Raw genomic sequence first — 23,145 nt, 5'->3', positions numbered from 1 at the left:
GCCCCCACCTTCTGGCTAGAAATAAGTTTATAGTAAAAAAAGAAGTAGAAGCCTGGTATATTGGCACATGCCTTTAATCCCAGCAGAGGCAGGAGGATCTCTGTGAGGCCATCCTGGTCTATATAGTGAGTTCCAGGACAGCCAGAGCTACATAATGAGGTCTCAAAAGAAAAAGTTGATGATTTTGTTTGTGATATTTTTTTGAAAAATTTTAGGTTTACATCTAGGGAAAGCATGAAACCACTTATGCTTGAACCTCAATTACAACTCACTGCTACTTTAGCATTCTTATTTGATATCTCTGTGTCTATGTAGCTTCATAGCAAGTTTTATTAAGACTCCTGGATTCCTGACCCTCCCACTGAGAGGCTTTAAACCAACCTGTGGGTCTCAACTCCTTGGAGAGTCACATGCCAGATACCCCACATATCAGATCATATTTACATTATGATTCACAACAGTAGCAAAAATACAGTTATAAAGTAGCAGCAAAATAATCTTATGCTTCGGGGGTCACCGTGACAGGAGGAGCTGTGTTAAGGGGTTGCAGCATCAGGAAGGTTCTCAGCCACTGCTTTACCCAGGCTCCAAGGTGAAGGAAGACCTTATTTCCTTTCCATGTTCTTATATTTTCTGTCTTCTCTGTCCTAGCACAGATGTCTGACTGGAAAGACAGTCAGCCTCAGAGGTCAAATCAAATGGTACACATCAAAAATTCCAGGCTGCTTAATGACCATCAGGTTTTCTTTGGGGATAAAATGTTTAACACAAGCAATGTGAGAGCCGGCATGGTGACTTACTTGCTTTTAAAGCACTGGTTGCTGCAGTCCCTCCCTTGTCCCCTGAGAACACCCTGCCACATCTCTCTAGGAGGCCTATGCTGTGGGTTCTCATTAGCATGTCTTGGGAAGTGAGTAGTCCAATGACTTTGAGAAAGCCTTGGGGGTGTATAAGAGCACTTCTCTAGCATATCAAACCTTGAGGCCTCTCAGCTGACTGGGCTATGTGGATGTGGGAGGGGGAGGGGAAAGGAAGATGTTAATTCCACCAGACAAGAATAAGACCACTATCGCAATTTTTTGAGCCAAATTTGAAGCAAACAATAATTTATTAAATATTGGTTGGGACCATGAATGCTGGCCAAGTTCATACCCAAGGTTCCCAGAGTATGATGCCAAATTACATTAATCAGGGGCTTACAAAGGCAAAACCCACAAGGCTTCATACTTCCTACTTTCATCCAATCAGGGGCAAGCATACATCCTGATGTACTTCCCGCCTATGTGGGATCAAGCATACATAATGTGCTGTTGGGGCAACCAAGTTTGTTAACAGAGGTGAAAACATTCAGCTGTTATCTTACACAAACAGCCCCTAGCATTCCAGGAAGTTATCTGTCCTTGGGCAAGTGGGGGTTTTCAGGTTAGAAGCATTTTTTGTTTTACAGGTCTCTTAAGCACAGTACTTTAAACTTAAAACATAATGTTATTCATCACAGAGAGAAGGCAGGGCCAATGATACCCTTTATAATTCCCTACAGTCTTGCGTAGGTTTGAGGGCTGACTGACACACCTTGAAGCAGCAGTCAGGCATCACTGAAGGTAGGGAGAGAGCTCTTCCTCCAGTGCCTGCTCATTTCTGTGGATGCCATCAAAAGAACTTTCCAGGTGGTGGTGGTGGTGGTGGTGGTGGTGGTGGTGGTGGTGGTGGTGGTGGTGGTGGCGGCGGCGGCACACAACTTTAATCCCACAACTGGGGAGGCAGAGACAGATGGATCTCTGTGAGTTCAAGGCCAGCCTGGTCTACACGGTAAGTTCCAAGACAGGCTCCAAAGCTACAGAGAAACCCTGTCTCATACAAACCACCACCACCAACAACAAAATCATGAATGGGAACTGGGTGTGGTGGCACAGTTCCCCAGTGTTCTCTGGTACAAATGTGCCACATATGAACAAAACAAATGAATGTTAATTAAAAAAAAAAAAAAGAACTTTCCAGACCTGTGTGGAAGAAACCAGAAAACTCTTTTCACCTGGGTTTGTTCATTCAGTATTTGGATATTTATGGGCCACTGGTTACAGACCTGTTCCTGTAAACTAGGGTTTAAAAGGGAATATTTGCTTGTCATTGTCTAGAGTCAGGAGGGTTGGACTCACAGCTTGCAGGACACAAAACACCCTGAGCTTTCCTCTCCCCATCTTTGAACTAGTTCTGGCTTTACTAGGTCACACCGAGGGAGTGAGAGCTCACCACCAAATCATGTTTTGGGTTTTTGTTTTTTGTTTTAATTCCAAACTGGACAGCACTAGGTAATGTCAGGCCACAAGGTAAACATAGAAAGTATGGCCAGGTGACTTCAGGGCACAGGTTCATCCAGGATTTTATGGTTGTCTTCTCCATGATAAAATTAATGGCAGACTGTGCCAATACTTAAACCCACAAGCACCTCAGAAGTGCACCCTGCCCCATCTGAACACAGGGGAGAGTTCAGCAGGAAGGGCCAAATGATATCCGCATAAGACACACCTCTGCCCTGTCACAGAGAAAGACCCTATGCTTACTTCCTGACAGTGGCTCAGAAAACAGATGTCTGCAAAGCAGTCAAAGTCCTCTCCCCTCGAACTACAGGCTAGGCCCCCAGGTCTCTCTATCCCTGTCATGCTGTCCTGCAGGCCCCAGAAGACACACAGGCATCACTGCTCTGACTAAATGTGGTCGTGGTGATTCTCACTCCCTCAGACTATGTACATGTGGCAAGGAGGTCTCCAGGAACCTCTAGATGCAGGACAGTGGGCCACAGTCTGATCCATGTGACTAGTCCTTGATGATGTCACTGGGAGTTGTCCATTGGTGACTTCACAGTGGTGTGAGTATCACACACACACACCTCTCCTCTGCCTTAGCACTGTAGCTTGGCATTTTTTCCAGGCCCTCACTCAGGTCAGTGTGTGCTTAAGAAAAGTTAATGGCAGCCAGGAGTCAATGTGGGGTAATGAGGGGTTTGGTTTTATGAGGAGGAAGAATTACCTTTGTCCATGAAAAGGTGGTTTTCAAGTTAAAATTATGTCATTGGGTGGCTCTCAGACACTGGCTATGAACGATGGCTCCGGAGGTGCTTTCTCTCCAAGGAGGCCAGAGAAGAGCATGTACCACTGAGGGAGGAAATAGTTCCCACTCGATCCTGAAGTGCTGAGTCAGCAGACCTCCCAAAGAGCAGCTGGTTGGTCCCAGACCAGAGTCCTGTCCCCAGAGAATGCAGTTCTTGAGGGGCAGAATGGAAAGGTCTCATAGCCCCGGTGAACCTCAGTTGTACCAAAAATGCAAGTCCAGCTGGGCAGGTTGCTCTGTGCACTGCTGATGGGCAGGGGGTAGGGGATATAGTTTGGCAGGAGCTGTAGTCTCTAACACAACACTTGCCGGTTGGGCATGTCTACAGATGTTCATTTTTTATTTATAAATTATTTTAATTTTGTTTTCGACACAGGGTTTCTCTGTAGCTTTGGAGGCTGCCCTGGAACTATAGCTCTTATAGACCAGGCTGGTCTTGAACTCACAGAGATCTGCCTGCCTTTGCCTCCCAAGTGCTGGGATCAGAGGCGTGAACCACCACCTCCCGGCGTTTTTCAAGTTTCTTTACATTCAGCTATTTTGTCAGGGAGGAAGGGTGAGTTCGTACCATGGTACACCTGTGGCAGTCAGGGAACAATGATAGGAGTCAGTTCTTGTCTTTCATTTGTGGGTCACTTAGATGGTGAGGCTGATGTGTCTTCCTGCATGCATGCATGTACAAATATGTATCCATATAAACACACTAAATTTTTAAATTTTATTTTAAGAATCAACACTTTGGGCCAGGCGTTGGTGGCACTCGCCTTTTTTCCCAGCACTCGGGAGGCAGAGGCGGGTGAATCTCTGTGAGTTCCAGGCCGGCCAGAGCTACAGAGAGAGTTCCAGGACTACATAGAGAAACCCTGTCTCAAACAAAACAAAACAACAAAAGAATTTAAAAATTGGGGATCCTGCTCAGTTGGCAGACTGCTCTTCTATCAGACACAAAGCTCCTGACTCAATCCCCAGCCTGGGGATTCAAGACCAGTGTGGGATATAGGAGGCTGTATTTTAAAGAGTCAACAGAAAACAAACAAACAAAGCCCAAATCCTGATGGACCTCAAATGGCTATTGTGTTTCCTGTGTTAACCTTCTGACATTTAGTAACAATCTCAGCCACAGTCCACACAGCAATGAAAGGAGCTTTTTACTTCAAAGTAACCACTCTTAAGTGTGTGCAAACAGTGCCAAAGACAGTAAGCAATCTGTCTCCCTAAGTTTCATTGTAGCAATGAAGTATCCAAATTCACCCTAGTAAACAATCCCTTTCTCCACAATTTTCATTGTAGCAATGAAGTATCCAAATTCACCTAGGAAGCAATCCCTGTCTCTCTAAGTTTCATTGTAGCAAGGAAGTATCAAAATTCACCGAGAGACCTGGAAGAGGCCCTTCATCCCAGCACTTGGGAGGCAGAGGCAGGCGGATCTCTGTGAGTTCGAGGCCGGGCTGGACCGACAGCCTCCAAAACAATATAGAGAAACCCTGTCTTGTAAAACCAAAATAAATAAATAAAAATAAAAATAAAGATGGTGCCTCTCCAAGTGCAGATGTTTGGTACCAGCACTCAGGAGGGAGGTAATGGTTGGCAGATCTTTGTGAGTTCCAGACCTGCCTGGGATGCAGGGAGTGCTAGGCTATCCAGGGTACATAGTGAGACCTTGTCTCAAAAATAATAATACAGAGGTCTGGCACAGAGGAAATGGTAGGGGATCCACAGGGATGACCCCAACTAAGTAGCTAGGCACTGGTGGAGAGGCTGCCTTTGGTCCTCTTCCCCTATAATGAGATTGAAGACTACCTTGGTTACCATTCCTAGAGCCTTGACCGAGCAGCTGATCGAAGCAGACACAGGTACCCACAGCTGAGCACTAAGCCATTCTCCCAGAATCCAGTTGTGGAGAGGGAGGAGAGATGAGCAAATGAACCAAGACAGAACTGGAGATACCCACAGAGACAGTTGACCTGACCTAATGAGACCACAAAGACCCTAGTTGTGGGGAACTAACATTGGAACAAATGTGGATGCCAGCTAGGAGGCCAAGGCAGTCTATGGAACCTCTAACAGTGGAGCCAGGGTTTATTCCTAGGTCACAAATGGACTTTGGGAGCCCATTCCCTATGGAGGGATACTATTGCAGCCCAGATATGGAAAGGAGGGCCTGGGCCCTCCCCCAAATGATGTGATGGACTTTGATGATCCCCCCTGGAGGGTCTCACTGTCCTTGGGGAACATGGGAGGATGGGAGGGCGAGGGAATGGGGAGATGGATGTATAAATAAGAGTGTCTCTAAAATAAAAAAAAGGAAAAAATACAAAAAAACACTGGTAAAGACTAAGTAAATCTCCGAGAGCACGCCTTTAATACTAGCACTCAGGAGGCAGAGGCAGGCAGATCTCTGTGAGTTTGAGGCCAGCCTGGTCTACAGATCGAGTTCCAGGACAGGCTCCAAAGCTACACAGAGAAACCCAGTCTCAAAAAATAAACAAAAAGACTAAGTAAATCAGGGTATGGTGGCATGTGTTTGTAATCCAGTTGGGACAGGAGGAATGTCACAAGTTCCAGCTCATCCAGGTTAAATACATTTCTACCTCCCTCTACTAGATGTCACTTCTTCCCCTGCCTATAGAATCACCTGCCCATGCCATTCTTGTTAGCTCTTTGGATTATTCCTAATGTTTGAGTATTATAAATGATATCTTCATATAGCCCTTTTTTCATATAGCCCTTTTTAAAATAACTATTTTATGTGCATTGTTGTGAGGGTGTTGGATCCCCTGGAACTGGAGTTACAGACAGTTATGAGCTGCCCTGTGGATGCTGGAAATTGAACCTGGGTCCTCTGGAAGAGCAGCCTGTGCTGTTAATGGCTGAACCATCTCGCCAGCCCCCATAGAGCCCTTTTAAATTATAAAATTCCACATGTATTTCAGGTCAGATATGGCAGTGCACACTGTAATCCCTGCACTTGGGGTGGTAGAGGCAGGAGATAAGAGTTAGAGTCTGGGCTACATAGTAATACCCTGTCTCCAAAAACTAAAAACAGCTGGGCGTTGGTAGCACATGCCTTTAATCCCATCACCAGGGAGGTAGAGACAGGCAGATCTCTATGAGTTCAAGGCCAGCCCGGTCTACCAAGCAAGTTCCAGGACAGGGTCCAAAACAACACAGAGAAACCCTGTCTTGAAAAACCAAACAAACAAAACAAAAACTAAAAACAACAAAATGGAACCCTAAAGTGAACTTGAGCTGGCAAGAGGACTCAGAGTTTAAAAGTACTTATCACACAAACACCTTCCGAGCAGGGTCACCAGATGGAAGGACACCAGATTTAGCCCTTTCTTACCTGCTGCCACATTGTATTCATTGAACATCCTCTCCTGGATGTACCTGAGACAGCTACTGTCACAGCTCAACAACCTAAGCGAATACATTTAAATTTTTTATTAATTATTTTTTGTTGTTGTTGTTTTGTTTTCATTTTTTGAGATAGGGTCTCCGTATGTAGCCCTTGTTACATAGATCCTCCTACCTCTGCCTTCCCAGTGCTGGGATTAAAGTCATATGCCATCACACTGGCTTCATTTTTTCCAAAATTTTGTGTATGTACATGTGTCTGTAGGTGGGTATGTGTGTATGAGCTCAGGTACCCATGGAGGCCAGAAGAGGACGTTGGAGCCACTGGAGCTGGAGTTACAGGCAGTGGTAAGATACCTGCTTTGAGGGCTGGGAACCAAACTCGGGTCCTTTGCAAACATGGTTTTTGAAGGAGGTGAACCACCCATGCCTTCTCTCTTCTTTCCTACTGCTCTGTACCCGGCCAGAAGCATTTCTGAGTATTATTCTTTTGTTGGAACCAAAGCCACGGATACTTGCCACAAGGAACACTGGCAGCTAGTCTCCAAGAACCACTGAGGTTGGTGTGTGGCACAGGCCTGGGTTTAGGGGGTGGAGGTCAGGAGATGAAAGAGAGGGGGTAGCCTGAGATTGTTAGCCAAACCCGGATACTTGCAAGCACTGAATCAGGGTCTGTGCCCTACTTAAATGTCATCGGGACCCTTGTCTGCCTTTGCTCACTCTATGTAGAATGGAATGTGAAGTATGAGGGTTGGCATCTCTGTGTGTTTTCCCAAGAGCTTGGTGGGTTCAGGGAAGACAGAACAGTCATCCAAGAATAGTGCTTCATCTCACCCATGGGATGATGATAGCAGCTCACCTACCTACATGTCAAGCTCCAACTCATCAGAGAAACAGAGACCAGACAAGATGGGTATGGCGAAGAGCATGCAATCCCAAGGATCCTACCCATAGGTCTCCATGCCTTTGAGATGAAGCCCATGTTGATCCTCAGTGTCCTGTTAGAAAGGTGTTCCAAGCGTGGGCCTTGGTGCCTTGTAGATACCAAAGCAGGTGCAAGGGAGGGAGGGAACAGTCAAGAGTTGAGCTTTGACCTGGGCCAAAGCCGAGTCCCACCAACAACCCTGCAAGACTCAGAGAAGTGCAAAGACTTCCCTAAGCTGCACAGCAAACCATGCCAAACCCACCTTAGTATATCCTGGGCACTAGCACTGGGCCAGGAAGGGCGGGACAGTGGGTACCGCCTGCAATAAGGAAAGGCATTGTCTGTAGATCATAAGCTGGACTCACAGTTGCCCTGCATGTTATTATCATCTCGCCCATCAACTCTAACAATGGCGCTGATAAAACAGCCCTCCCTGAGAACGCTCCTTTGTTCTGCACAATGGCTGTGGTTATGAGCTTTGATGGTGTGCATGGAACCTCACATTTTCTGCTGTCATAGAGGATTCTGCACCAAAATTAATGTTGAGAGCTTCCAGTCCCACTCCAGGCCCTGATTCACAGCCTTTGCCCGTGTGCCCATCTGAGATTCTTTTTTTTTTTTTTTTTTTTTTTTTTTTTGATTTTCAAGACAGGGTTTCTCTGTATTGTTTTGGAGGCTGTCCTGGAACTCACTTTGTAGACCAGGCTGGCCTTGAACTCACAGAGACCTGCCTCTGCTGCCCGAGTGCTGGGATTAAAGGTGTGTGCCACCACCACCCGCGCAAGAGCATGAGTTTCTTACAGGCTCTTGTCTTTCAGCAAGCTGACCGGCTCATCCCAGCTCACCCAGGACTCTTCTAGTTTTAGCACTGACAGTCTTAAGTGCCGGCCACTCCACCTTGGGAGCTCTGTCCCTGGGCAATCCATAGCTTCAGCTGTCATGCCATTTGAAAAGAGTGATGATATTACAGGTATGTGAATGCAAAGAAACGGGGTTTGATTTGCCTGCTGTGGGGCTTGGCCTATCACAAGCCAGCCAGGCAGGCCCAACCCAGTTGAATATTGAGGTATGGCCCTGAGAAAGGCACAGATAAGAGGAGACCTTTGATATTGGGGCGTGTGCCCAGTTTTGAGACATTACAAATGAGTGTGCTGTAGCTGCTTCCCTGGACGGTTGGAAGAGCCATCTCTTCAGACCCTGGCATGTCAGGGGTCCACAGGCCATCTCACTGAGGGGCTGTAGATAGTTTTGCCCATTCTCAGTCATCCTGCCCCTTCCTCCATGGAGGTACTGCCTATTCACATTTCCTCCATGGAGGTACTGCCTGTTCACATTTCACTTGCAGACCCCTGGGTCCCACCAAGAACAGCTATGAGGAAGAAGGTGACCTGCCTACCGATGCCTGCTGTCTGTGCAGAGTTGAGGGATGTGCCAGATAAATTGGGATAACACATGGAGTAGGAACAGGGGATCATTACTCTGGAAAGGAAAAAAAAAAGATCTAGAGGAGGAATGGGACTGGAGAGAGAACAGTGAGTCTTTTTTTTTTTAAAGGAACTGAGCCAGGCATTGGTGGTACACGCCTTTAATTGCAGCACTTGGGAGGCAGAGGCAGGAGGATCGCTGTGAGTTCGAGACCAGCCTGGTCTACAGAACAAGTGCCAGGATAGGCTCCAAAGCTACACAGAGAGACCCTGTCTCAAAAAACCAACCAACCAAACAAACAAACAAACAAACAAAAAAGAGCCCCGTCTTTCAGTGTCTGAGAATGAAACAGGGGGCAGCCAGGGTTTGTTTGGATTTTCACAGTTGCTCAAGTCAACTTGAAAAGTCCCTAGGGGCTCATTGGAATTCATTAGGAAATGTAGGGGAAGTAGCTAGAAATATTTGAGTATGTCTTTGGGAATGGGCAGAGCCTGTCCTCGGCCTGCCTGCTCTAGGGTTCACTTTGAGAGGCCAGCCCTACCTATTCTGCTCCTGGATTTTCTCTCCTTCTCCCCTAGGGTTCAAGCTCCCTCCAAGAACTGTCTGTGAGTGCAATTCCCACTTGTCAGATCAGGGCCTGCAGCCCTGCGGGGACCTCTCTCCCTTCTATCACCAGCCCAGGGGTTGGCCTCTACAACCATGAGGTTTTCCTGGCCACCCCTCCATCAAGCAGTCTACTTGGGCCCTGGATAATCCAGACACAAAATGCTGAGATTCTGAGTCTTCCTTTGGTGGGGCTCTTGCCTTCTACTAGGCCTGATGGGAACTACAAGTTGAGACCATGAAAAAGGAGGCTGGAGGCCAGGCAGTGGCGCACACCTTTAATCCCAGCACTCAGGAGGCAGAGGCAGGCAGATCTCTGTGAGTTCAAGGCCAGCCTGGTCTACAAAGCTACACAGAGAAACCCTGTCTCTAAAAAAAAAAAAAAAAAAAGAGGCTGGAATAGGGACTGCAGCTCACTCACAAGCTCACAGCCCACACCCTCTCCCAGAGGGCAGGTTTCTGTACTCACAAGACTTATCTTTGCCCTGGACCTTTTCAACTCACTCCCGTTCTGTTTAAATTTCTCTAAGTCCAGCTCATCTTTTCTGCTATTTCTGACGTCTCTGTCTTTGGGTCCTGGTGAATGATGCAATAGAGCAAAACCCTGAAGCTAGGCCTCCCCTCTGAACATGAACTACTCAGGAGCGAGGACTTCTGGAGTTGGTGAAATGGCTCAGTGGGTAAGGGTGCCTACCACCAAGTGACAGCCTGAGTTTGGTGCCTGGGACTCACATGGTAGAAGGGGAGACCCCCACTACTGCTGGTTGTCCTCTGATCTCCACATGTAGCCTGTAGCTCGTTCATGCGCGCTCCCCACAACAAGAACAACAATAATAAATAAAATTAAATTAGAAAAAGAACGGACACTTCTTGGGCTTGTCTTGGGCTTTCTCCATGGGGCCTGTTAGGGTCCTGGCATAGAAGTACAGAGAAATGGAAATGTATTCTGAGTCTCCTTGTCCAGTCATGCTCCTCCCCTGCTCCGCTATGCCTGCTCACACGTTCTCTTCCTAGAAGCCACTCAAGGTGTTCTTGGCCATGACTTGCCAGGAATGCATACTATCTCCGGGAAGAGCGCTGGCCTTCCTGAAGATTCCCTATTGTGCAAGGGCCATTCAGGCACTGTTCGATGCCACAGAAGGAAGAGGGAAGCTTGCCAGCTCCGGGGCTTCCCAGAGGTGGGGCCCACAAGGGTGCGGCTCTAGCAAAAATGGAACGAGGCAAAATCCAGCAGAAATGTGGCACCTTGTGGGCATCACTGGGCACTTGGGAGAAAATACAAGCAAAGATGCCATTTTAACTTGGCAGACCCTCAGGAACCTAGCAGTGTGTCCCTCACACACAGCAAGAGCTCCCCAGACATACAGAATGAGAGCATCAGCCAAGGATGACTACCCAGGTTCCGTGTCCTTAGTTCCAGAGAACACATTGGATGGGAAAGGAATGCTTAGCAGCCAGTGGCTCACACAGAAAGCACAGATGCCTTTTAAAGTCGATTCTAGTTTTGTTGTTTACACTTACTGTGTTTGTGTGTGTGGTTGCACACGGGGGTTCTCTCCTTCTATCATGTAGGTTTGGGAATTAAACTCAGGTTTAAACACAGGATTGGTGGTAAACCCCCTTATCCACTGGGTCATCATGATGGCCATATTTATTTGTGTGTTGGGGGGGTGTTGTTTATATTTTTACTGCCTTGTTTTGCTTTTGAGACAAGGTCTCTATGTCGCCGAGGATGGCCTTCAACTTACAATTCTCTTGCCTACACCTCCTGAATGCTGGGATGACAGACACACCACCATACCTGGTTTTATGTAATTCCATGAACCCGGGGCTTCCTGCATGTCAGGTAAACACTCTACCACTGAGCTACAGCATCAGCTGGCCATGGTTACAACACAATACATAGTGACTTCTGTGGGTCAGTTGAGGCTTAGAAACTGGACTTACAGAGTCAGGAGTAGGTTATGGTGCTGACCTTAAAGGGGGGGATGGTGGAGCAGGGGCAGGACGGACGGAGCAGGAAGTCAAAGGTACGTGTCTTAGGGCAGTGTCTAGGTGATGAGACTAAGGGGGTGATGAAGCAGACTCCGATGAGTGGGTTACAGTGACTCTGTGGACTACAAAGCCACCAGTGGACACAAACAAGTCACAGCCAGTTCTCAAACCTGGTGACATATCTTAATGCCCAGTTGGCTCATATATACTGGCATTCAGACTTCAGCCCACCAACTGACAAGGGTATGGGAAGCAAGTAATTGCCAGGTACCAATATGCCACTAAAATGAACCTCAGGGGCTGGAGAGATGGCTCAGAGGTTAAGAGCACTGACTGCTCTTCCAGAGGTCATGAGTTCAATTCCCAGCAACCACATGGTGGCTCACAACCATCTGTAATGAGATGTGGTGTGTACATGGAGGCAGGGTGTTGTATTTGTAATAAATAAATAAATCCTTAAAAAAAATGAACCTCAGGACGGGATTACTTCAATGTCATGCCCTGTGTGGCCAGTGACCTGTCCCTGAACTCTCCTGGGCTCCGGAAAGTCCTGTCCCCATTTTTACTACTGGGCTTGCTGTCCAGTCCCTTCCCAGGAAGCTCTAGCAGGGCTGGGTGAGGTGGAGCCTGGATGCAACTTCACTCTTTATAATGAAAATACCCTGAGACTTCCACAGGCGCATAGGCGTCTGATGCTTTTGGAGGAGTGCCACGGTCCCTGATGATGCCACCATTGCTCAGAGGAAGGAGGGACTCCCTGGAAGTTGCCTTTCCTGCCTCGGGCACATCATTTGGATTATCAGCAGAGGTGGCACACTTTCTGCCTTGGAGGGAGCCACTTAACACAATTCCAGGGCAAGTCTAGCATCGGCGAGTGATAGCAGTGGAACACTACTTTTGGTCAAGTATCCAGATGTGATTTGATTGTCCAGGTATTGTGAATTGTGCACCTTTAGCAGGACATGTGTTCATTTCTTTATGTGGCCTGGTATCAAGAACCTCACTCCAATTGGCTCCTTTCTAGAAGGCAGGATTCAGCCACGCAGAATATGGCCATGAATACGGATTCCTTTTTTTTTTTTTTTTTAGAAAGTTCTAGCTTGAAGCCAGATGAAGTGATCTACACCTTTAATCCCAGCAGAGGCAAACTGATCTTTGTTGTGAGTTCAAGATACCCAGTCTACATAGCGAATTCCAGGCCAGCCATGGCTATACAGTAGCCTTGTCTAAAACAAATTTAACAAAAATGAGCCAATGAATGAATGAAAGCTGTCTTTTTTTTTTTTTTTTTTTTGGTTTTTTGAGACAGGGTTTCTCTGTATTGTTTTGGAGGCTGTCCTGGAACTCACTCTGTAGACCAGGTTGGCCTCGAACTCACAGAGATCCGCCTGCCTCTGCCTCCCGAGTGCTGGGATTAAAGGCGTGCACCACCAACGCCCGGCTGAAAGCTGTCTTGATTTCACCAATACCAAGTAAATGGACTCATACACAATTGCTGGTAATTCTTTTATGTACTTAGTTATTGCCCAATAAGGGGTCCTCTTTAAATCTGGGACTAGTATTTATACTTGGGAGTTGAAAGCAATAGATGTTCAAGGTCAAGCTCTGCTACACAGGGACCTGAGCTACACAAAAAGCTGTCTTAAGATGGGTGTTGGTGGTGTATGCCTTTAATCCCAGCACTCGGGAGGCAGAGGCAGGTGGATCTCTGTGAGTTCGAGGTCAGCCTGGTTTACAGAGTGAATTCCAGGACAGCCTCCAAAACAATACAGAGAAACCCTGTCTCGGGAAAAAAAAACTGCTTAGAAAACTAAATAAATAAAGTTAGCTGGGCAGAGATGACTCATGCCTTTAATCCCAACACCCTGGAGACAGAGACAGGTGAGTCTGTGAGTTCAAAGCCATCCTGGTCTAAAGAGCAAGTTCCAGGACAGCTAGAGCTACACAGAGAAACCCTGTGTCAAAAAACTAAAAAGAAAAATAAAGTTAGGATTCGTAGAACTTCAGTGCATATGGCCCATTTGGCCCAACTGTCCCCACTGTAGACACTGAGCTTGCACCCCCAAGGAGGGGAGTAAGGTCCAGGGCTTCATCATGGGCAAGTGTTGAGAGTCCCAAGGAAAGTCAGAGATAGCCCAGAATGTAGGACAGTAACTGGGAACACCCCTTTTTCATCCTTCAAACACAACAGCTCACTCCGTATCAGGACAACAGCCAGGCATCGGGCACTGCCCATTTCATAAGGTCTTGTCACTTTATTTTGGGGGACATCGGCAATGGAACTCATGGCCTCAAATGGCCCCCAAGAGAAAGGGGGCAAGCACTCTTGTGTTGAGCGGTAGCCTAGCCTTTGTTGATTTTCTCTTAAGGAAAATGAGGAGGGAAGGGAGGAGACGGATGAAAACACACTGACGAAAGTAATGCCACTCACTCACTTGACTAAGAATGGGTTTAGTCACCGCTGACCTACCTTCTTGAATGCAGGTTAGTAGCTGAGTATTATGACTCAAGCACAGCTCCCTTCAGACCGGCTTTGGGGGCCTCTCCTAGCTGGAGCCTGTCCTCCACCAGCCAGCAGGGCCACTACCCCAGGAAATGGGCCCCTCCTTCCCTACCTTCTGTCACCACCCTGACAGTCAGCTGCATTGGGAGGAAGGCCTCACCTCCCCAGGGGAAAACACAGCACTTGGGCAGGAGTTGGAACACCTGGGTGGGTTGAGGCACAGGGTGGTAGTAGATCCTGAGGGATGGCATGGTCTCCTGCCTTCTGGATGAAGACCTTTCTGTCCCTCTTCCAGCTGGGGCTTCCAAATCTAAAGCACAGCAAGGATCTCCCATCACAGACACAAAGATGCCTCCCCAATTGCTTCAGGTTATAGGTTCTCTGATGGGTTCATCTCATCCTTGGGGGAGAAAAGAGAATTGTTGGGTGGGGGAGTCCCACACCAGGCAGTGGTAGGGCACGCCTTTGATCCAGCTCTTGGGAGGCAGAGGCAGACAGGTCTCTGTGAATTTGAGGCCATCCTGGTCTACAAAGCCACACAAAAAACTATCTTGGAAAAAAAGGGGGGTCCCCACACCTTTCTCCTGCTCTCCCCAGTACCCAATGACTGTTCCAGGATTATATAAAAATAAGGTAAAGCAAGATGCCCAAGAGAGGAGTGTAATGTCCATCATGTTGTTGCGTATACATCTTGTGTGACACTTTTGTGGCTCTCATTTCTGCAGAAGTCACGCTTCAAGGAGTAGATCATTCTTTCAAACATCCATGCACTCATTCAACAGATATTCATGGAGTCTGGAAGTTGGTACCCAGAGTTTTCTCCCAGGACTTTGTAGGTGTAAAAGACCCTTGTATATATAAGACCAAGGTGGGAGGACCTACACAAAACTGCACAGAAACTTGGGAGCAGATAGATCATGTGTTCCTCTGCAGAAAAGCCAGTGGCTTTTTTGTTTGTTTGTTTTGTTTTTCGGGACAGGGTTTCTCTGTATTGTTTTGGAGGCTGTCCTGGAACTCGCTCTGTAGACCAGGCTGGCCTCGAACTCACAGAGATCCGCTTGCCTCTGCCTCCCTAGTGCTGGGATTAAAGGCGTGTGCCACCAACGTCCGGCTCTATTTATTTCTTTATTGCTTTGTTTCATCAGGTTAGTTGTTGCTGATATCCCTTTGGTGTATCTGCTCTGGGAGATGGGTTTTAACTGAGAACCAACCAACCATTAACAGCGTATACATAGTAACAATGTGGAGTACTATTTGTCTTACAATACAATACTGCATGTACAAGTAGCCCATCAGTACCACTTGTTCGTGTGACTTTAGGGGGATATAAATTCATTGTCGTGACTTCCCAAAGCGCGTTAGTTGTAGCTAACACCAAAGACTACTGGTTTAACTCTATCCAACAGACTAAAAGGGGGCAGTGGGTGGCTAAGAACCCCACAGCCTCTTAACTCGCCCCCAACATGCCTCCTATCATGCTTAGATAAAAGGCGTGTTTTAGCAGGCAACTGGTGCCCACCCTCTTGTTGGAAGATGCCAACATAACCGCTAGCGTGCTGAGGCCACTCAGCAAGCTCCAGGCATAGGCGTGCGGGGCCGGGAAGCAGGGTCAGTCTGCGCGCCACGTTTGTCTCCGTGGCCTGCACCCGACTCACGGTCCGCCAGTCCCGCTAGAGAGTACCACGTGCAGAATGCAAAGCCGGGAATAAACTTTGCTAGTCTCCCAAGCCTGGGTCGCGCCAACGGGAAAGTGTGCAGGGGTGGCGGGGGGAAGCGGGCGCGTGCGCGCACGAGTCGGCTGCCCATAGAGCCCTGCGGCGTGCCGGTAGGGCAGGCCTCGGTGTCTTGCTGCGCGTGCGCGGGCCTGCCGCAGGGCGTGTCCGGCACGAGGCCGGGCGGGGCGGGACGCGCACGCGCGCCCACTCCCCCCCAACCCCGGGGACGCGGGCGGTGGCGGTGGCGGGCACGCGCGCCTCGGCGCCCCGCCCCACACTGACGCGCGCGGCCCGCGCCCCTCCCGCCCCCCGGCGCCCGGTCCGGGGTTGGCCGCCGCGGATTCCCCGCCCCTCCCCCGCGCCTCCCGGCCGGAACCGATCGCGGCTGGTTTGAGCTGGTGCGTCTCCATGACGACGTGCTCAGCGTATAAGTAGCGGCGCGGCGCGCCGTCGGGCTTTGTCAGTCCCTGCAGCGGCCGCCGCCGTCCGCCCGCCCTCAGCCAGCGGCTCGGCGCCACCTCGGGCCGGCGTCTGCGGCGGGCTCGACGAGGCGGCTGACGGGGCGGCGGCGGGCGGCCCGGAGCTCCTCGGGGTTCGGCGGCGGCGGCGGCGTCTCCATGGGGCTGGCCAGCGGCGTCCGTGCGCTGTGAGGTGAGCCGGGCGCGGGAGGGATGTGCGGCCACGTGTCGCGAGGCCCCGTCTGCGGCCGCTCGCAGGGGACACGTGGCCCCGGGACCGGTGACCTTGCGAGCTGCCGCCGCCCGGAAGGAAGGCAGCGGCTCCTGGCCCGTGGCTGCAAACCCTTGCGACACCCGCGGGAGCTCTCGCGGCGTCAGCCCGGCTCGGCGCACCGCCGATCGGTGCGAGGATGGAGGGCAAGCCCGCGGCAGGTGCAGGGAGCGCGGCCGCCCGCCCTGCTGCTCCCTGCCGCTTTCTTTGGTTTCGCTGCGTGTACAGAGCAGAGCCGGCGTAGAAGTTGCTAGACCTAAATTTAGTCCGGGAGTCACTGCTGATGGATGCACTCCTGGAATGACTTAGTGGTTTAGGAGAAGCCCGGCTTTCCGGCGTGCACGCTTAGAAGCCCGGCTCGGAATTCCCTATAACTGTTGTGGTAAAATGTGGGGGGCAGAGCCTGTCAAGCATGTCTGGGAGAGGACAAAGAATGCAGTGGCTTGTTTTATTCAAATCTAAGATCTGGCAGAATTTGGCTGGTGGAATTCTTGTTTTAATTGGCTTGTATCGCCGGGCGTTTGTAGTGCATGTCGTTAAAACCCTGACTCGGGAGGCAGAGGCAGGTGGAGGTCAGCGTGGTCTACCGAGCGAGTTGCAGGACAACCTCCAAAGCAATACAGAGGAACCCTTTCTCGAAAACCCAAAAAAATTAATTAATTGACTTGTATCTCTTCTAGAGTTGCTCTCTTTTGTGCTGATTGAGTTAGGTTACGATTTAGCTACTCCCAGTCCAAAAGGTGTTAGGATCATTTTTCAGGTGTTATGTATTTTGTTATTTCAGGTAAAATGTTGAGATGTAGAAAGGCAAAAGGAAGTGGTATCTCAATGATTTCCAGGTTTAAGACCAGAGCCTACTCATCAGTTGTAAATGGCGTACACCTAGGCAGAGAGGAGTTAGGTGACTGGCGCTCCTCTCTAGCCTCACTTAGGACTGGTTTAGGCAACTAATGAAGTTGACAGCGCCAAATGGTCTCATTGAATGGAGGCTTAAAGCGCGTCTTGCCATGCATGGATTTGGATTTATGGCAGGCTTGTCACCCTGGGCCTCTCATAGTGTCCCATGCTAGAGCAAACTGGCTCCTAACCATTGCCCGGCCTCTGCGCCTGTAGGCTGCTGGCACTGAAGTGGGTCGCACAGAGGAAACCTTTACCTGGCCACTGGCTAGTGTCCCGCTCATTAGACCAGGACTGAAGCTTTTATTCTGATGTGTGGCTCTTAAAGTTAGCCAAAAATCCTACCATATGGTTACAACCCATAACCAACTGGAAGGCATTTGAGGACAGTTGGATTCCCGGAAGTGCTCATCTGGTAGGCAATACAGACTCTAGAATACCGATTTCTGATAAGGTAACAGTATACTGTGTTGACTTGAAGATTTTCTTTTAAATGCCAGTATGAGCCGGGCGTTGGTGGCGCACGCCTTTAATCCCAGCACTTGGGAGGCAGAGGCAGGCGGATCTCTGAGTTCGAGACCAGCCTGGTCTACAAAGTGAGTTCCAGGACAGCCTCCAAAGCCACAGAGACACCCTGTCTCGAAAAACCAAAAATAAATAAATAAATAAAAATAAATGTGCCAGTATGATATGAAAGTTTCCTTATGGAAATTTTTGATGTGTTATTCACTAAAAATCATTCAACATAACTTAGTCCAAGTGGGAAGAGATAAGATGTTTACAGGGCTGTGTGTTCTTACTGTAATACCCTTTGAAATTTCTGAAGAGCTGGAAGTGACTCAGAAATAAAGCAGGAGGAACACATAATATACTAATAATGCCAGCAGTGGACTGTGCAGATAAACTTCGGAAACCCACATGCTGTTTTAGCTTAGGGATTGAGATGTCTTACGTGTGTGGAGCAGAGCTGTGGTGTCCAGGGTGGAATCTGATGTATTAGGGAACTGCGGGCTCACCTAGGCACTGGGATCCCCCCCCCCCACTATTGACCTTCTTGTCCTGGGTGCTTTATTCCTCCACTTAATGTGGTATGTGGTTGCAGTGTCTAGCCTTTAAGGGTAAGATTCCAAGGGTGATGGCAACATCATGTGTTTGTATCCATCAGGACGCTTCCGCTCCAAGGAGACAGTTCCGGAGTTCCTGGATAGCGTGCCTTGGGAGGAGCAGGCAATAATTGAATCCCATCTCTAGTTTTTGTGTGTGTGTGGTAAGTATTTATTTTATACTTGTGGGTTGGTATTGAGAATCACTGCTGAGGCTCTGAGTGAATTCAGCCTCACTTGCCGCTTCCTCTGTTTCAGAGGCACACTTGAGAGCCATGAACAGCTTCAATAAGGAAGAGTTTGACTGCCATATCCTCGATGAAGGCTTTACTGCCAAGGACATTCTGGACCAAAAAATTAATGAAGTCTATTCCTCTGTAAGTATGGGCTAGGCTGAGTTCCCAGCACAACGGAAGTGAGCATGTTTTCTTGTCTAGAGTCTAGAGAGACTCTAGAATTGGCTGTGGATTGTCTGGTGGTGGTGGTGGCGGCGGCCATGCTGTGTCAGGAGGAGGAGGATTGAATGCAGGGAGGAAAGGAAAGGGTTTCAGTAAAACTAGTAGCAAGCTGTTAACTGAGGCCCCTGAACCCCCTCTCGTTCCAGGATGACAAGGATGCTTTTTATGTCGCGGACCTTGGAGACATTTTGAAGAAACACCTAAGATGGCTAAAAGCTCTCCCGAGGGTCACTCCCTTTTATGCAGTCAAAAGTAATGACAGCAGAGCCATAGTGAACACCCTAGCCGCCATTGGGACGGGTTTTGACTGTGCAAGCAAGGTAAGCCTGCTCTTGCTCTGGGGCAGGCACCATCTGTGTGTCTTGGGCAGTAAGGGTTAGAGGGCTGGAGTGCAGACATTTTGTGTGCTTTTGTTGATGGGACTGTCCAGTAGGTATATAACCCAGTACCCACCTTCTCTTTCAGACTGAAATACAGTTGGTGCAGGGGCTCGGGGTGCCTCCTGAGAGGATCATCTATGCAAATCCTTGTAAACAAGTGTCTCAGATCAAGTATGCCGCCAGTAACGGAGTCCAGATGATGACATTTGACAGTGAGGTTGAGTTGATGAAGGTCGCCAGAGCACATCCAAAGGCCAAGTGAGTCTTATGAGGGCAAAGGCTGGCCTTGTCAGGCAAACTAAATCCCCATTCTGTGTTCCCGTGGAGGAACGAGGCTAAGCCCCACACTCATGACAGGCTCTCTGGTGTGGATGGAATACTTACGTGATCGTTCTTTCTGTCTGTCCAGGTTGGTTTTGCGGATTGCCACTGACGATTCCAAAGCAGTTTGTCGCCTCAGTGTTAAGTTTGGTGCCACACTCAGAACCAGCAGGCTTCTCTTGGAACGGGCAAAAGAGCTAAACATTGATGTCATCGGTGTCAGCTTCCACGTGGGGAGCGGATGTACTGACCCTGAGACCTTCGTCCAGGCCCTGTCGGATGCCCGCTGTGTCTTTGACATGGGGGTGAGTACATGTGACTCATTGGAGGGGCTGACTGAAATAACCAGTCTGTGTCTAGGATGAGCCCTGCGTAGACACCTTTTCTGTACAACAGGTTTAAACCATCTGCTGTGTGCATGCATTTTATTACTCGTTAGGAATCTGGCAATCTGACTTCTGAATTTTCTTGGTTCTAGACAGAAGTTGGTTTCAGCATGTATCTGCTTGATATTGGTGGTGGCTTTCCTGGATCTGAGGATACAAAGCTTAAATTTGAAGAGGTAATTTACAGCATCAATAATCTACAAGGGCTCTTTTATATATTAGCAAGTTACATTTTGGTGTGGTACAAAATCTAAATGTTTTTACTGATACCAAAAGGGGCCAAAGGACATGAAAGTAAATGACCTGGTGCTGTGTTCCTACTGAGTTATTTTTATTTAGAGACAGGGTCTCATTTTGTAATCAGGCTGGCCCTGAACTTGAGATGAATCCTCCTGCCTCAGCTTGTGCCATCATCCCTGGCTCCCATATATTTTTAATATTCAGTCTCAGGAAGTGAAGCCATTGTCTGGTGCCTGTGTTACTGTTTTGTATTCTGGCACATGGCCCCTATTTTGTAATAATTTATTTTGTACTATTTTTTAATAAAACAATATCTGTAGTGTCTTGAAAAGATAGAGCCAGGTCCTGAGAGGAGAATGAGAAATGGTGTGGAGACTGGTTTCCATGGAGATAGAGGATGCCTGGTGACACACCTGCTGGTGCCAGCTCCCAGGCTCGTGTCATGTCCTGTCCTTTAACACAGCAATGCAATCTTTCTGCTCTCTGTGAACTGAGTAAGGAGTGACCACTCCCTTCTCACCCTCTTAGATCACCAGCGTCATCAACCCAGCTCTGGACAAGTACTTCCCACCAGACTCTGGAGTGAGAGTCATAGCTGAGCCAGGCAGATACTATGTCGCCTCAGCCTTCACACTGGCAGTCAACATCATTGCCAAAAAAATCGTATGGAAGGAGCAGACGGGCTCTGATGGTACGTGGTGGTGATTTGAGTCATGAAGGATAACTGGGAGTTGATTCGATGGGTGGTAACTAAGGCTGGTCTGTCTTTCTAGATGAAGATGAGTCCAGTGAGCAAACTTTCATGTATTACGTGAATGATGGAGTGTATGGGTCATTTAACTGCATTCTTTATGATCATGCGCACGTGAAGCCCCTGCTGCCGAAGGTAAGTTCTGAGGCTGCTCTCCGTAGCAGTGAGGAGACATTAAGGGGAACAGGATCGGGGATATTAAGGAACGAGCAATGTCGTCTTCCTGTAGAGACCCAAGCCAGATGAAAAGTATTACTCATCCAGCATCTGGGGACCAACGTGCGATGGCCTTGACCGCATCGTTGAGCGCTGTAACCTGCCTGAAATGCATGTGGGTGATTGGATGCTCTTTGAGAACATGGGTGCATACACTGTTGCTGCTGCGTCTACTTTCAACGGGTTCCAGAGGCCTTCTATCTACTACGTGATGTCGAGGCCAATGTGGTGAGTGAGATTGTGCATGCTTGGGTTTCTCCTAAGCATAAATGTCTGCGTTGTTCAGTGGTGGAACATCTATTTGCCTACCGTCAGCCAGAGCCTTGGATTCTGTTCCCGTTCACAAACATGCGCTGAGTGAGGAAAAAGCAGCATGAGAGGCTAAAGGAGAGGGATCAGTTGAGGGCTGGCCTTGGCTGTAACTTGCTTGAAGCTAGCCTGTTTCCCAAAAAGGCACCTTGGGCTTTGAGCTTGGGTTTTGTCTAATGGAAAAGATGAAACTGTTTTATTTACCTAGAGTTAAATACAGGCAAATGGAGGGGAATTCTCTAATACCGATCTTCAGATTTTCCCTAGGAAAGTTCTTAGAACTAAACACAATAGATTCCTTTGCAACTAGAATATTGTAACTAGAGTATTCAAATTAGTGTATGTTACCAGCAGTTCCCTATATTAATGAAATGGTACATTGAATTGCTTTCCTAGTGTGTAGAGACGAAGATGGTGCTGTCAGGAGATGACTTGGGTTTTGACTGTGCACTTCTTTGTTTCCAGGCAGCTCATGAAGCAGATCCAGAACCATGGCTTCCCACCAGAAGTGGAGGAGCAGGATGTTGGCACTCTGCCCATGTCTTGTGCCCAGGAGAGTGGGATGGAGCGTCACCCAGCAGCCTGTGCTTCTGCTAGTATCAATGTGTAGATGCCAGTCTTGTAGCTCTTACCTGCAAGTTTAGCTTGAATTAAGGGATTTGGGGGGACCATTTAACTTAATTACTGCTAGTTTTGGAATGTAAGAGTAGGGGTTGGCCCAGATGCAGTATGGAAGGCTAGGAGATGGGTCACACTTACCTGTGTTCCTATGGAAACTGAATATTTGTTTTATATGGATTTTTATCACTTTTCAGACATGATACTAACGTGTGCCCTTCAGCCGTTGAGCAAGCATTTGTAGCTTGTACATTTGGCAGAATGGGCCAAAAGCTAATGTTGTGACCCATTTTGAAAATAAACTATCTTGAAATAATTGGGCATCAGGGAATGTTTGCAGTGTCCCTTAAAGAAGGGGCACATTTTCTGCACAGGCTGCTGTAGTCATAGCAGTGAGTCCAACCCACAGCACAGCAGAGAAGGAAAAGGTGGATGGGAAGAGGCCACACCCTCTGCACACACAGCATCAGTCTGCCTAGCCCGCCCTTAAAGTGTGCACTTGGCTGTGAAGTTGGTGAGGAGTGTCATCTGCCTAGCAACCTGATATCCTGGCCGCACCCCAGGGAAGGCATTTGAGGCTCTTTGAACCTTGCCTGCAGAAGCCTTGAATGCCCCTCAACCTCTGACTTCGCCTGCATCACCACCTAGTAACAGTTGGAAGCACAGCACATGGCAACCAACTTCCTGTAATAAATTCAACAGCAGCAACTACTGTGTTGTAAATCTTTACCTTGACCATTGACCTTTTATAATCTTTACTCAATTTACACATCTGTTCCTCTCTGAAAAGTGTGGCAGGCTCTTAAACTAGTTACCCTTAAACATGTAGCTCAGGAGAGACGGTCACAGCCTGTAATCCCAGCACGGGAGTCTTGACCGGTATGGACTACACAACAGACCCTACCTTACATAAGCAAAAGGTTAGGTGTGGCCTGAGGAAAGCCACAGACCTGTGAACGAGGGGCGGAGGGCTGCCCACGGGGCTGAAGGCTCTGTCGTGTTGCCCATGCCCTCCATGCAGGTGAAAGGTCTTAAGGGCTCTTTCCCCAGGCTCAGGACTGTGGCTTTGTTTGCTAAAAGGAGAACTTGGGAGCCACAAAGGTGGT

The 23,145-nt window shown here is 48.5% G+C and overlaps 1 protein-coding gene and 1 non-coding gene across 2 annotated transcripts; both read left to right on the top strand.

The window, feature by feature from the left end:
* Nucleotides 1-16,144: 16,144 nt before the first annotated feature.
* On the top strand, nt 16,145-22,747 carry Odc1 (ornithine decarboxylase 1). The gene is made up of 11 exons (XM_040730739.1): nt 16,145-16,282; nt 18,423-18,524; nt 18,619-18,737; nt 18,965-19,138; nt 19,284-19,456; nt 19,608-19,824; nt 19,998-20,081; nt 20,674-20,836; nt 20,919-21,031; nt 21,126-21,340; nt 21,887-22,747. The coding sequence occupies exons 3-11, from the start codon at nt 18,636-18,638 to the stop codon at nt 22,029-22,031; spliced, it is 1,386 nt and encodes a 461-aa protein (XP_040586673.1). The 5' UTR covers nt 16,145-16,282; nt 18,423-18,524; nt 18,619-18,635; the 3' UTR covers nt 22,032-22,747.
* On the top strand, nt 17,370-17,503 carry LOC121133890. The gene has a single exon (XR_005870902.1). It is a non-coding gene; the product is annotated as a small nucleolar RNA SNORA42/SNORA80 family (small nucleolar RNA).
* Nucleotides 22,748-23,145: the final 398 nt, after the last annotated feature.

Source organism: Mesocricetus auratus, unplaced genomic scaffold (assembly GCF_017639785.1).
Source record: "Mesocricetus auratus isolate SY011 unplaced genomic scaffold, BCM_Maur_2.0 Super-Scaffold_100024, whole genome shotgun sequence".
Lineage (NCBI taxonomy): Eukaryota > Metazoa > Chordata > Mammalia > Rodentia > Cricetidae > Mesocricetus > Mesocricetus auratus.
Note: the sequence above shows the minus strand (reverse complement) of the source record. Positions and strands in the feature narration are given on the sequence as shown.

Coding starts and splice junctions, on each gene's coding strand:
- Odc1 (XM_040730739.1), top strand. CDS start 18,636: ATGAACAGCTTCAATAAGGAAGAGTTTGACTGCCATATCCTCGATGAA. Junction 19,139..19,283: donor GTTTTGACTGTGCAAGCAAG/GTAAGCCTGCTC, acceptor CTTCTCTTTCAG/ACTGAAATACAGTTGGTGCA. Junction 21,032..21,125: donor TGAAGCCCCTGCTGCCGAAG/GTAAGTTCTGAG, acceptor GTCTTCCTGTAG/AGACCCAAGCCAGATGAAAA.